Raw genomic sequence first — 15,639 nt, forward strand, 5'->3', positions numbered from 1 at the left:
AACAATAGAAAAGCATAAGTCGAAGAGTGCCATTTTTTTGTTTATTCAATTGGAAAAGTCAATGTTTTTCCCAAAAAATGGTTGTGAAAGAAGCAGATGTTAATATGCAGTGTGAAGTGAATTCAATTTGTAAACATAAATAAAAATACCTATATAAAAATTAACCAGGAATACTAAGAAACATTAAATTTAACTGTAATACATGGTTTTGGACATTCAGAACTGTAATGGGCATAGTCCATTCACATTCTGTGGTTTTGATATTGTTTGTGGTACAATTAAATTTTGTACTCAATACAGATTGGTTGAGTTTACACATTTAGTCTGACATTTATTATTTTTAATTTTTGACTAAATCAACAAATTTACAATCATAAACACATTGATACTACGGTTTATGTTTTATGAATGGCACTACAAGATCCAACTTCTGCTATTTGAATGGCACACAGATGCAATTTTTGTGTCTACTATCAGCTAGTTTAATATGTAAGTAATATTCAAAAATAGCTAAGTTCTGTGTCCACCACATTGTTAATAATGTATGAGTGCTCGAGATCATATTTACTGACCTCTCAATGAGCTTTCTCATTTCTTCTGTGGTCAAATCCTTGCTGTTGTTCCTGACATTTACTGAAACCAAAATTATACATAAACAACATCTACACGATCACCAGACAGATACAACCAAGATATATAGGACTGGCACTAAATGGTCACATAAACTAAATAATTCTCCTTTTCTTTTCCAATAAGTGCAGTTTAAAAGGCAATAAATGAACATACTGTCACTACATTGGGAAAAAAAAATTAATAGGTCTATACTGTGTTTTTTTACACAATGTTCTGTTTGAATGCTTTGCTTCCCAGTGGAATTTTAAGCAATATTACTAAACATGTAACTTAATCAAAACAAATTAAAAATCTGCAGTCTTTGGGGCAAGTTTATAAAATCAGTGTCTCTCACCAATAATACAAAATAGGCCAAAAAAAGAACAGTGAAAGTTTTACACAGAACATGAGTGTTATATGTTGATAACATGGACGTTTGAACAGTGCTATAAATTGGTTGGCTGATTGGCCCCTATTAAGTTTCATATTCAGATTTCCATATCTTATATTGTAAAAATGCTCAAAAGTGTACAGCATTATGTCTGCCCATGGTTCCTGCAGCACTACAACATTGTGATAAGCAAGATTTATGTTATGAAAAGGCGTCTTGCTTAGGTTGCTAGAAACCTTTCCCACAAAATAATTGGTAACTATTGTGAAAAAGTTTTAACAAAGGAGAAAGTTACTTAAGTTGTTAAAGATAAAGAAGTAAGTATATATGCGTGAAAGTACATTTTATTATATACTTAAAGGTTGTTTTTACTTTCAAATCAAAAGAATCTACAGTTGGCTCAGTGGTAATTTGTTGTACTAGCTTCCCACATGAAGTCACGACAGTCCAGGAATTCTTATGCGAATTTTAAGGCAGATGATGCCATTGTGTGGAGGATTATACAGTCCTCCTGTTTTATCACTGTCAGCTATTGGAAGCTGCCCACGTGACTGCTATATATCTGATATTTAAAATCGATTTATGATAAAATATTTCTCCTGAACTTTGTTAGGTACCATTTACTTGGTGTCTCTAACACAAAAATATCATGTAAAACATTACTTAAAAAAAGCCAAGCATAATTAGAGTTTTATAGCAAAGCATATATATATCAAATTACTTTAATGCTGACTCATTAGAGCCAGTACCAGGTATAGAGGTCCTTGACTTCTAGCCTTGCAGTCACTGGTTTAAATACAATCTTGAACACAGGTGTTTTTAAAATTAGTTTGTAAGCATTCTCCAACTTTAGCACCTGAGTGTGCACGATGTTCATGGTTGGTATAAAAAATTATGGAAAAGAAAATGAAATAATTTGGAATTTAATTCTGTTATACAAAAATTTTTTTTTGATTAAGTCCTTTCATATGAAGACTTCACTACACATATATATTTAAAGGGTGCAATTAGTGCCAATCCTGGAATTTACACAAAAAAAAAAAAAATACACACCAAAAAATTAGTCATGAAAGCATACTAACTACATATTGCATACATTACATACAAATACGAGCCAAACCACATGTACAGGAAAGAACAAACAACACTTGCCTTCCTCATAATTTAACTGTTAATCACAGCACAGACAGATAGCCACTAAACATTACTCACAAATAATAACTATTCGATCGCAAGTAATTATTATGCATTGTAAAGAACCCTCGATAAAAATTATTATCACTGTACTTACTTGGAGTTACAAGAGAAAAAAAAAGTAAACCAGCGTAGAAAATGATATGAATTTAAAGGCAGGTATATATAGGCTGAAGCCTGAACCTTATTATGGTAAATTCTCCACTGCATCTGGTAAACCAAGGGCTAATTTAAATAATGTAATGTAAGTGGCATGCACCCTACATAATTATATAAAAATAATCCTACACATTAACAAAAATTATGAGATTATATTACCCATAGCTAATTAGATTCTTATTCTCAAAATATTTAATAATATATGACAATAAACTGAACCCTTCAGAAAAAACAACTTAAAAAAATTGCATGTTATATTGTCCACCAGTGAGAAAAAAAAAATGACTAGGCAAACACAAACTATAGATAACTTATCATTTTCTTCCATTACCAGCAATGTCAAAATATTTTGTAATCTGAACAGAAAATTAAAGTAGGTATACACACTCAATAACATTTCAATTGATATATCACATGCATACTAGTTACTGTGAAGTGGAGGTTCTCAGTATTTATGAAGAAGTTTGAACCAAGTCCAATAAGTTTTCCTTCAGATTGATGGAATAATTGAAAACACAAGTAAACTAGATCATCAGGACACCATCTGTATGTCCATTTACAGATAAAAGCAACATGAAGTTTTTATTATTTTAGAGACAGAAATTTTCGTACCTACTCACCGATGTCAAGTGTGTTCAAAGTAGATGAAGGTTAAACAAGCAAAACTGGATTTATGCTTAAATGTATTCACAAAGCTGGTTCAGGAGTAAAACCCAGTTAATAATTTGTGAAATTTTATTCAAGTTCATTTATTATTACTATTACTTCTATATGATATTAAATAGGTTTTATAAAATCATAATAATATGAACTAAATCTATAATTATCATCTTGAAAACTTATACGGAACACAAGAGACAAATAAATAAAAATTACAATATGGTCTTTATTTTAATCTGAATAAAAATTAAGTCATGACTCATTGCACTATTTGCTACAATTAGTTGAATTAATAGTATTTGAACTTATAAGTTAACATAGCATCCAAGAAAAAACAAATCACTCATATCATAATTCCAGCTCATCCATCAGCTACTGAATGGCATTAGCATTTTGTACAGACCAATTGAGTAAATAACCAATTACTTATCACAAGGGTGATGAAACGTCCACGCTTTACCAGGGCAGTTTTTAGTTCAAGCTAGTCATTCCAGTGTATTGAGAAAGCTTTCGAGACAGATAACTGTCCCAGTTTATCAGTCGTACCCATGTTGCACTACTTTGTATTTGTACACACTGAACTACGAACTACTTGCTACTACAATGTCAAATGTGTAACCCACACAATGAAGATGACATTTATGTAGAAAGTTACATAATTGTAATACTAATAACGTATATCATAAGACCTAATCTTAAAAAGTGAGAGAGATTGATTAAAATACACATTCAACTTTACACAATTATTAATAAAAGTTAAAATTTAATTTAATTATTTCTATTACTTCAAATATAATGTCTGTGATAAAAAGTTTTGTTTTAAAAAATACACACATCCATTTTGGCATATAAAACTGTAGTACTTTACTTAGGCTATTCCCTATGAACACTCATGTATTAAATATATTTTGTAATTGTAAAGTGAGCGTGCCCTTCCCTTTGGCAAAGTGATAATTTTTTTTAAATAGAAATTGTACAGTACAAAACATATATGATTTTGTTGAGCATTCTACTTGAGACAAAACAATAAATGATAGCACTAGTGTAGCTAAGAAAATGCTTGTAACAAGATGACCAGTGAACAGCTGGGTGTATTACTGTACTCAAATAGCAGGTAGTTACAAAAATATTACATTACATCAAGATATACATTTGTATATCTTGATGCAAAAAACCAATACCTACATTTCTTATGGGTCCACAAACTGAGCATTGACAGTTCAGGAATCATACAAATAAAGCAACAGAGTAAAAATTAAATTGAACTGTTTTGTTGATATAATTATTCGTAGTTATACTATGTGTAGATTGTCTTTTAAAATTGAATTGTTTACTTTTTATGCAAGAGGTGTCTCACATTATTCTAGAAATATTTTAGCAATCAGGCTTAAAATATATATAGTCTGCAAAAAATGAACAGACATTGCTTGTTCTATCACGCACTGCTGTGAATATTTACAAAACTTCATTTAAGGCAAAAACAGTTTTTGTTCACTTACACTTGGCATAGTAAATAAAAGTTTCATAAACTTACCTTAATACCAATGGCAGATTTTGGTAATATTACACAAGACCAGAGATGACAACATATATACGAAAAATTGGTACATTTATGTATAGTGTCAATTCAAAGTATTACTCCATTTGTTGTTATTGATCGTATAATTCAATGTTAATGGTGCACTTTTTTTTATTCAGCTTATTAAAAACAGAGTTATGTAATTGAAAGAACTAGAAAATATTGAAACTATAATATAATAATAAGCTTCCAATATGTGTCACACCATATGACCCTACCATATATCTATCTTCAATAGAATTCCATAGATACAAGTGAAGTCTTTTGTTCCCTGTCTCAGTTTATTGGTGGGTTACAAATAAGGCACTGGTGTTCACCAAACTCTTTTTTTCTGCTTCCTGTGCTACTTTATTACTGTAGGAGGGAGTGAGGCAGCATTCTTGCATCTACTTCTGCCCCCTCATCCACCTTAATTCTTTATTTTATCAGTCCTCTTCCGAATATAAAAAGAACACAGCAAGCTCCTTTTCTTGTCAGTTCCTTCTATAAAGACTTCCACACACACGGTACAATCATCCAGAAGAGAGAGAGTGTGTATGGGGTGTTATGGTGAAGTGGAGGGGCAGGAGGAAGGTAAAGAGCCGTGCTTTGAAGTACAGCTTTCAACAAAGCACCAACAATGCTGAAGTTTCGTCATGGAATGTGAAATGCTGCATTTGAAAGGAGAGAAATCTCACAAAAAAAAAATGTTGGATCACGGTTGCATCTTACAAACCTGTCAAAATAGACACATGAAGATTGTATACAGTGCCAGTGTTTACGGACAGAAGGAGCACCGTCAACACCGTTACCTTGGACACACCCACTCACGGAATGGACACGCACAAACACTCTGGCTGATTTATTTTTAGATTTTCCCTTCCTCCAGCCGAATGTTAGTCCAGCAAGTCACTTGCAGGCACCGGCTGGGCACCCAACCAGTGACCAGACAGAGTGTTTTTCATGCACTGCTGAAATATATTAACTAAATAATTTTTAAATACTTGTGATGTTATATATATATATATATATATATATATATATATATATATATATATATATATATATATATAAACCAACACAGGAGAGTTATTTATGCACATACTCAATGACATTGCAATTATGATATTTTTTTTTAAGTGAAAAACTCACATAAGGATAGCACTATATGTTTTTAAACTAAAATCCAACATAAACTATGCTACCCACAGTGGCGTAGCGTGGGTGGGGCGGAGGGGGCGGCCCGCCCCGGGCGGCAGCCCGCGGGGGCGGGTCGCCGGTGAAGCGGGTTGAGATCTGATCTATGATTCATTCATTACATGTGTCAGACACACTATAATGTTCCATTTTTATCTAACATTTTGCGCACCAACTATTTTTTAATATTTATTTAAAAGAAAAACTGCGAAATCACTGACAGAGCTCTTTATAACGTTTGTTTGTTTACATACGAACGGCAACATCGCATCACGCCGCGCCGCCCGGCGCGCGCGAGCCGAGTTGAGCGGCACTCCTTATTATGTTAATTACTCATACAAAATCTTTTGTTTCACGCGTCGGCCCGTGTCGATGCCTCTCTTTCGCACTCATTGAATTCAGTACTACGCATTGTACTGTAAAGTTTGACCTTAACCCAGGGCAAACCAAACAACTTCCGCGAACCGGGACACAGTAAAACTCCTATATTGCCCCGTACCGCGAGCGCAGGTAAACCCAAAAAAATATTAAAACCCAAACTAATAGCAGGCTTAAAAAATACTAATAAGGTTGCGAACAGTGAGAGGAGGCAGCAAGTTAAAAAGACGCAAAATTTATATGACAACATTTAATAAATATATATATATATATATATCATAAAATCGGTTCATCACAAATCGGCGCATCCATCATAAAATACCTACCCTATTACTACTTATAAAAAAATAGCTATATAATAATACTAAAAAAATACTTTAACAATTCCCCGAAAAAATTATAATTTGATCATATACTTCGGAGCTCCAAAAATTAAATATAATTACCAAAAAGGCATTAAAAACATATAAGAACATATTAATACAAATACAAATATAGATACGCACCGGGCGTATCACCGCTGTAAATACTAATTAACATAGGCGAAATCTAGCAAAAAATTGACACACCTTAACATGCAAATAAATATACCAAAAATTTAGCAAATTACAAATTATGGGTTTACAAGCCCTTCTCAGTTAAATCATTTTCTAATGGTCGACGCTTTTTTTTACATGCTTTATATTAGCTTCACCTGTATGTTTGTCTGTCCGTCTGTAACTCTTTCGACTAAGAGTGAGTGCCTTATCACTGTAAAATGTCCCACCACTTTCATTATGTTCGTTAGCCGAGCGGTCCAAGGCGCGCGACTTCTGTGATGTCAGCTTTCGGATGTAGCGATCGTGAGTTACTCCCAGCCACGCCAAAAAAAAAAAAAAGTTTTTTTTTCCCCCCAGTAAATTCTAAGATTATATCCATACATCTAACTGTAAATGATTCGGAGAGACTTTACCATTTCTTTGTGACGTTGCAACTCCAAATAGTTATCTCAGATGGTAATAGGTAGTGTCGGTAACTCATTTCCCTATGATAATTATACATAAATATAGTTTAAAAAACTAAAAAAACATGCTTTTAAAGAATATCAAACTAAAAAGTTAAAAATAAATATAGTTTAAAAAACTAAAGAAACATGCTTTTAAAGATTATCAAGCTAAAAAGTATAAAATAATTTTAAAATTTAATTTATGACAATAGTATATAAGCAATACTAGTATAAATGAGAAAAAAGCATGGGGCGCTTAATATACAAAAAATATGGCACAAAGCGCCTCAAGATTTTTTCTCATTTATACTAGTATTGCTTATATACTATTGTCATAAATTAAATTTTAAAATTATTTTTTACTTTTTAGCTTGATAATCTTTAAAAGCATGTTTCTTTAGTTTTTTAAACTATATTTATTCTTCTAGGTCTGGCAGGGATTGGGTGAAACACGCTGAACGTAAAATCCCAGTTTCAGTTTTATTAGTCCGTTAATTTAAATCCCAAAAATCCACGAATTATAGTTTCGCACCAGGGGTCTAAAGGGTCAACGGGGCAGTGGCAAAATTACCTCAGATCTACTATGAGCTCCGCTAGACTATAAACTTGGCTATATTGTCGATTGAACAAGAATTGGCTGCTAATATTGATTTTGACAAAGTTATTTCTGACTTCGCTGCTCATAAGGCCCGTAGAATCCGCTTGTAAAAACACTCATCCTATTTTAACTTCAATAAAAGGTACCTCATTGCATGTGAAATTTAATTTTAACTAAGCACCTATAGAATGGGGGCGGCAAAATGGGTCTCCCGCCCCAGGCGCCGAGATGGCACGCTACGCCACTGGCTACCCATACACGAGTAAATACGTTACATAAAATTTCAGTCAATGGATTTAATATTTAAACTGGTCTTAAAGTTTAAATAAAATAAAAAGTAATAATCTCTCATTAACTATTGTTTAAATATTTTAATAAGATTATATAAAAACAATAAAGAAAAAAAATTATATTTTTTTATTTATTCATTTCAGAAAAAAATGCTTACCTATGTAAACATATACATAAAATACCTTGAAATAGGGAGAGGCCTCAATTTTTTGCACATGTATGCATATGTACAGAACTAAATATTTCATGTTACACAAATAAAATATTGTTTGCTAGGCTTCAGTTCCTTAGTTTTACTGATTTTGAAAAGCCTCATGGGACCTAGTTGTAATATAACAAAAAAAACTAGAGCATCAACGTGTGTTAGCAAAACAAGTGCATATTTGTTTTGGGTGCTCGAAGACATTTGAAACAGTCCTTAACACTAACAGCTGTTGTTTTTTTCTTAATGCACATTGTTAAAGCAAATAGTTATAAAACCAATTTCTGAATTTACTACAATCATTCACTCTGTAGTTTCTTGAGAGAAATCCTTGGTAAAGTTTTCAAATCAACCAAGAAAATGGCACTATAATTTTTTTTGAATATAATATTTAGTTGTTTTCAGAATTTTATAAAAGTTTGTTCTGCCTCTGAATTAAATAATTTTATAATTTGGTGTTTGCATTTTTAACAGTCACAAATACCAATGCATAGGAAAAAGAATGTATTAAAGTATGGTTATTAAAGTGGAAGAAAAAAAAAATCTTGATTGTAGGCTTTTGTGGCGTCTGCACTGAGACCACGTCCAAGGAAATAATGATAGGCCTGATGTTTTGGCATGCCTTGATGCAGCCATCTTCTAGGGCAAGGGTTGGCAGACTTCTGAATCAGATGAGCCAAATATTAAGTAAACAGATTTTTTAGAGCGCTGCAACGTGTATTTTCTCGGTATCTACATGGAATTTTAAGATGATAAAAAAAGAAGCTAAAATCAAAATATTTTATTCACAAATTCAACATGAAGTAATAAAAATAAAGGCTACTCGGGAGGTGGGGGGGGGGGGGGGGGGGGGGGAGAGAAGAAAATGAAAAAAAAAAAAATAATAAAAAATGGTAGTGATTAGTAGAGCTCTACTGATAAAACAAGATAATTTCAATTAATTAATTATTAAAATAAAAAAAGAACCTGGACAAGTGCGGTGGCGGGCGATGCGATGGTAGGTGTGAGCGCAGGTTGAGGACATGTGCTGTGTTTGTGCCACTTGATTTTGTTCGATTTAATTTTTTGTGCTGTGGCAGCGCAGTGAGTTTGTAGAACCTTAAAATCCAATGAAAAGAGCCGCGTGCGACTTGCAAGCCGTGGTCTGCCGACCCTTGGTCTAGGAAAATTAACTGAAGGCCAGGTGTTCTGGCATAGTATTTGTATTTACACAGGACCATTCACAGACAAGCACTAATTGGTCCCTGTTGGTAGCCATGTTTGGTTGATAGTTTGGCCAGTCAGGATGAGTCTGCAAGTAAAAGCTAAGTTTTTTTTTGGGACTCGCATGTTTGTGAAAGTGTTGGTTTCCCTTTCAAGTGTAGTTTTGTTGTTTTGACTGAATTGATTCTCCTCTCTGGAGTGAGATGTTGAAATAATCTATAGTGTATCAGGAAAATTTACATTCTATAAATTTTACGATATCACAGAAACACAATTTGCAGTCACTATTAATGTGACAGTGTTGCTATCAAATAGTACAACTATACATTCAACTGTTTCCTAGTAACTACAAAAAATATATGTATATTTGCAAAGGAACAAGTTAAAGATTATTTTTGTCTTTTGTAAGAGGAAAATGCATGGATGAGAAAAAAAAAAAAAAAAAAAAAAAAAAAGGACTTAGAATGACAGCAATACACAAAATTACATCACAAAAAATGAAACATTACTGAGAGCAATTGGTTATAAGCAGGCATGTGCGAATATGAGTTTTTTAGTTCGAATCAAATTTGAATATGAATACAAATATATAATTATTCGTGAATATAAATATTGCATTTGAACAGTAAGAATGAGAATTAGAATACCGCTCAAAAATTTTTTTATGTCAAGTAACAACTTCTAGAAATGTAGACAAATAATACTTAAGTGAAGTGTTGGTTAAGTTAAGTCAGCCACAATAATTATAAGGAAAATATTTAAATAATGAAATAAATGTTTTTTTTTTTTTTTTTTTAAATTATGCATCTAACATAACTTATCCTAACATAATCTAAACAACCAACCAATCATTTCAGTTTCTATTAGCCTTATTTTCCACAACCTGCTACTCTGCATATTGATCCAGAAAATTCTTGCGAACCGCAAAATAGCATTAAATCCATTTGAATCTATTTTATAATATTTTTTTTTTAATGCAGTATTACCAAATTAGTGATTGAATGAGTTCATGTTTACATATTTAAACCCTACATATTCATGAGTTTTAATTTTTAATGGCCGCCAGGTAAATTATATTTTAGTTCAGCAGTATTATAAAAACAATTTTTGCTGATTTAATTTGAAATCTTAAATCATTATTTATATTTTTTTAAATTTTTTGAGTCTCAATATCTGTTTTGTCAAGGATGTATACAGCAAGTAAGCTGTAACTTTATCACATGGTGTTAGATCAATTGTGACTATTGATTTATATCTTATATGGTGTTGAAACTATGATGATTAACTCTTTTAATGCCCACCTAAATAGTGTGTCCGTGTTTTGTGGTGTTCATTGTTGTTGATGTTTATTTTTTGCCACTTCTGGTGCATGTGACATAATGAATACAAATATTTTTTTTTTCAAGTTTGAAATGACAAATATGCTGTGTTTTGAATCATTCACATAATTTTTCCATTACTGTTTAGCAACACAGTAGTGAAAAAGATATTTGAATAATTGTTGCATGTTAAAAATGTCACTTATTAATCATGTTATTGATTATGAAGCCCTTATAACATCCAAAAAGGGTATTTGTATTGCAGAAATGTTTTAACTTCAACACTCAACATTAATATAAGATAAACTCATGAGGTATGCTATGTCCAATGTTCATAATGAAACAAAAATTTGTTATTTCGAAGTGTTAGTATTCGAGGTTGAATCAAATACAAATAGTTTATTACTCATATACGTAAATTTGAATATTCACACAGACCTATCTAGTTATTCAAGGGTGAATCAAATACAAATAGTTTATTATTCATTCACAAAAATTTGAATATTCGCACAGACCTAGTTATAAGTTCATCAACTATATAGTGCTACGATGGAATTTTAATTGGAAGATTCCTCGGCTTCCATGGCCACTGGTATAATTTTTTTTTGTAATTTTAAAAAAGTCAGCTGAAAATTTTCATTGGAGTCTTAGTTTTTGATCATGCACAATTTTCTGTTGTTAGGTAATGATAGTAGGGATGAAAAAGCCTCGAGTTCTCAGCCAGTTTTTTTTTAATGCTGATAACGACAAATTAAATTAATGATATATTAAATGACATATTAAATAAAAGTAAAAATTATCTCAGTATTTGAAATTTAGAATAGATATAAACAAATAAATCCAAAGTTGATAAATAAGTATCATATATATTATAATTATATTATAGAAACATGTAGGTTTATATGACTGTATATGAGCTCTGGTGGAAGCTTTTCTAGAGTGTAATGAGTCTATGGATAAACTTCCAGTGTGTCATCAGGTTTTAGCGATCATTAATTTTTGTGTATCTGTGCTGTTGTGAATGTTGACCAGGTTTTAACCCGCATACAATATCACAACAGGTTTCAAAATTATTAATTTTTGATTTTTCCAATTTTGTTTGGTTTATCTTGGACACAGGTCACCTCCGTACTTATACCACTGCTGTTATGTGATTTTGTGTTGGATGTTAGCAAGACCAACGTGACTGTTCAAGTTGGGCTACTATCCTGGGCTTGGCAATGATCAACTTTACTAGAATTAAAGAACAGTGTAACTGAGTGATGTTAAATGAGTATCAATTTATGACACAAATTAAAAAAAAAAACAGCAACATAAAATTAACACACTCCACTGCAACTAATATATTCAAGCTATACTGATTACATCTTGAATGTAGTTCATTAGAAGAGATTACAATTTATTTTAGGTTTACACTTGTACACAACTTAACATAAGAGTACACCAATCTTTCCATAATTAACCTTCTACAAATAACCAGATGCCAAACTCAATGCAGTTTAGTATTGCATTGAGGTAAAAAAATAAATAAATAGGTGAGCTCTTTCTATCCTTCCCACGATGGAATGGCTCATCGCACATTTACGACTTACCTCCATAATTTCTGTTGACAAGCTGATCTCTATCACACTCTGCCTCTGAAATTTCATTGCTCTCCTTTGAATCGTTGTATGACGAAGAGTTGTTGGGGTCGTGGTTGCGGGGCGGTGGTGGGGGAGGCTCAGGACTGCCGGAAAGAGGCAGGTTTCGAGCAGAGCCTGAGGGAGGAGACACCATCACGGTGACCGTTACAATTTGCGAATAAAAAAATGAATAAATAACAATGCATTAAATAGGTAAATTCGTCATAATTTAAAAGAAAAAACTTTCATTCTATTTCATGACACAAAACTAATAAGTATCATTTTTATAACAATCAACAAACGTACAGGATAACAACATGAATAACACAGCAGTGACTACATTAATAGCTAAAATGGTGTAAAAGCTACCTTCCAATATGTAATTTTCACACTTGACTGATACTTTGTGGACCCAAGCTTGTACCACACATCGCATGTGGTACACGAATGTTGCAGGTGGCTGGTGGATGTTCAGTATGAATGCATCATCCCGAGTGAAATTGGATTTTCCCTCCCACATTTTTCCCGAAGCTAAATTTCCTTTCCCACACACCCCTAGTTGTTGCCAGGGCCAGTGTAATCTTTGCTCCCTGTCTCAGCTTATTGGTGCGTACAAAATACAGCACTGGGTTAACCTTTCAGTACTATTTTTGTCTTATTTCTGTGCTACTTTATTACTGAAGGAAGGAGTGAGGCTGCAGCATTCTTGCGCCCACTTTTCTCCCTCTCGCCCCAACTGCTTTACAACCCCTCCGAATTACAAAACATAGCCGTGTTTCCCAAACTAGCATGCGCATTACAGTCAGCGAGAAATTAGTGTGGGAGCTGAAGAATGTAAAAAGGCGGGCTTTAAAGTGTGGCTTTCAAAGTAACAACGATGGCTGTAGTTCTGTCATGGAATGTTACATTTGAAAGCTGAGGAATCTCATGCAAAAAAAAAAAAAAAAAAATATTGGGTCACAGTTGCGTCTTAAACACCTGTCGTAATAGACTCATGGAGATTGAGCCAGTTCACTGACATTTACAAGTATGGGAGACTGAGGGAGGAAGAACCGTCAACCCCAGCCCCGTAAGCCACGTCAATTGCCGCCAGACGAGCACAATGGCGTTATTCATAGTGCTTTTCATGCACTGCAGAGATATTTTAACCAAGTAATTTATACTTACTCGTAACATACGTACTAAAACCCAACACAGGAGAGTTATTTACACACATACTCAAGACACACCGCGATTATAATTTTTTTTTACCCAAAGTTTTGAATTCGCATAAGAATGACACTACACTTTTTTAAACTAAAAATCGACATAACATGTGAGATTCATATGCGGGTAAATATGGTAAGTAAAACACACGTTTTAAATTTTTTAATAAAACTGCAAAACTGTTGCAAATTTCCTGAAGACCAAAGAAAAAGTGGTGAAAAATATGTGATCAGGGTTAGAAAATAAACAGTAAAATATTAAACTGCATTACAATAGGAACTATGTAAACCTGAAGAAGATTTAATATTACCATTACATATTTTATTTGTTCTCATAAAAGTTTATGTTTGTTCCCCCCCCCCCCCCCCCCCCCCCCCCCAAAGCTATGTTCATGAAGAGGTTATTTTAAAAATGAACAACTATGAAGATTTTATATAAAAGAGTGTCTCTTCACATACTTACTGCATTGGTTCATTTTTTCCTGTTTGTTCAAAAGCAACACTCACCAACACTCCTGCGGCTTACAGATCCTCGGCTACCGTAGTGATCGTACGGAGCCCCGTACGGGCCATACTGGCTGCCGTATTGATCTTCTTCAGGAGCACAGTTCGCAGGATCATCGTATTCCGGACCAGGTGAAAAGGTTGGGCCATTCTGGCTGCCGACTCGCGAATAGCGTCCGTTGGTCCTGGGCTAAAAAATGAGTTAGCAAATAAAAACTGGCTGAATAATTTGACGCACAGACTCCTGAGAATTTATCGCTATACTGCCTAAATTCAAAGACACTAAAAAAAAAAATCGATCTCAAGTCATGTAACTAAAACTTATTGTGCCTACAAATATTTCATTAAAACATCCAGTCCAACCAAGTACTTAGCAGGGCAAACATTCATTGCTAATAGTGTAACTGGCATGCTATTACTAAAAGCTTACTTCCAATAACTGTAACAAAATATTTTGTTTGTAAATAAAATGGAAATAAAAGTACTAAATGAAACCCCTAGATATTAAAAATAGCCTGAACAATGCACCAAAATTTTCTACAGATAACCAGTAAATCAGCACCAGACAATTTATATTATACATTGAACACATAATTCACTAATTCCTGAAACTCAAGGCATACAGACTTACTTTAACAAAAAAAAAAAGTTGGGCATGATGCCACTAAGTCTGCTTCAACTCGGTAAACAAGAGCTGCACCGTGGCATACCGTTAGCTATATGAGGGGAGAACATGCTATGCTATCGGCTGTTGTACAAACATCAGCTATGGCAAGTTCAGTTGCGGTTATGAAGTGTAAAGAAACAAATGTTTTTACATCCACGCATATGACGCCAGGCCATACCATTGTCAGTCTAGCCAGAGGCAGGGAACTCAACACGCACAAACACAAAACAACGTCTGCCCATTCATCTGCCGGTAACTGTATGTGTGCAAACACCTAGGGTTGGAATCATGGCTTCCAAGTGAGAGCGTACTGCATCGTTTTAAAGTATTTGAGACAAAACTATAAGTATTAAAGCATCCAGAATGTTTTGAAAGCCACATTTATGTTGGTCGCACTTTAGTTTTAAGCAAGTCAACTGTGTGTACAATCGTACAAAATAAGAACTTTATCAAACGTTTATATAAGTCTGATGCTGTTGGTTGTACTTGTGGGAATATACATATTTGACATAAGATACCGGAACCGAAAGGAACAGATGATTCATGTGGGAAAGGTTTTTAAATGAATGGTGCGATGAAAAAAAAAATCACATGTCTGACAGGATTGGTGTGAACCAAGCAGCGATACACGAATAAGCACTTTAATTTTTGAAAAATTAAAATGTAAATATTAGGACAATAATATCAGTTTCACTGCCAGTAAAGGATGGTTTGGAAGGTTTGGGGAAAGGTACGCGACATAAGTTGAAGATCATGCTGGGCGGGCAAGCCAACCAGCAGATTGACGATAACTATCTCCTGTTACGCTGTGTCGTATTTGTCACATAAAGTATTCAATGGTAGGCTTACATAAATAAATGGTGTGACATATTTACTGTTGAGTGTTATTCTCCG

General features: G+C 33.5%; 1 protein-coding gene across 2 annotated transcripts in view; it reads right to left on the reverse strand.

The window, feature by feature from the left end:
* LOC134530446 (cell adhesion molecule Dscam2) overlaps window positions 1–15,639 on the reverse strand; it is a 469,894-nt gene that overhangs the window by 8,846 nt on the left and 445,409 nt on the right. For both annotated transcript variants that reach the window (XM_063365267.1, XM_063365269.1), the window contains 3 exons: window positions 14,082–14,268; window positions 12,340–12,504; window positions 573–633 (listed from right to left, as the gene is read on the reverse strand). In XM_063365267.1, coding sequence (XP_063221337.1) covers window positions 573–633; window positions 12,340–12,504; window positions 14,082–14,268 — 413 coding nt within the window. The remainder of the gene's footprint in view (window positions 1–572; window positions 634–12,339; window positions 12,505–14,081; window positions 14,269–15,639) is intronic.

The sequence above is a fragment of the Bacillus rossius genome, chromosome 3, assembly GCF_032445375.1.
Source record: "Bacillus rossius redtenbacheri isolate Brsri chromosome 3, Brsri_v3, whole genome shotgun sequence".
NCBI classification, from domain to species: domain Eukaryota; kingdom Metazoa; phylum Arthropoda; class Insecta; order Phasmatodea; family Bacillidae; genus Bacillus; species Bacillus rossius.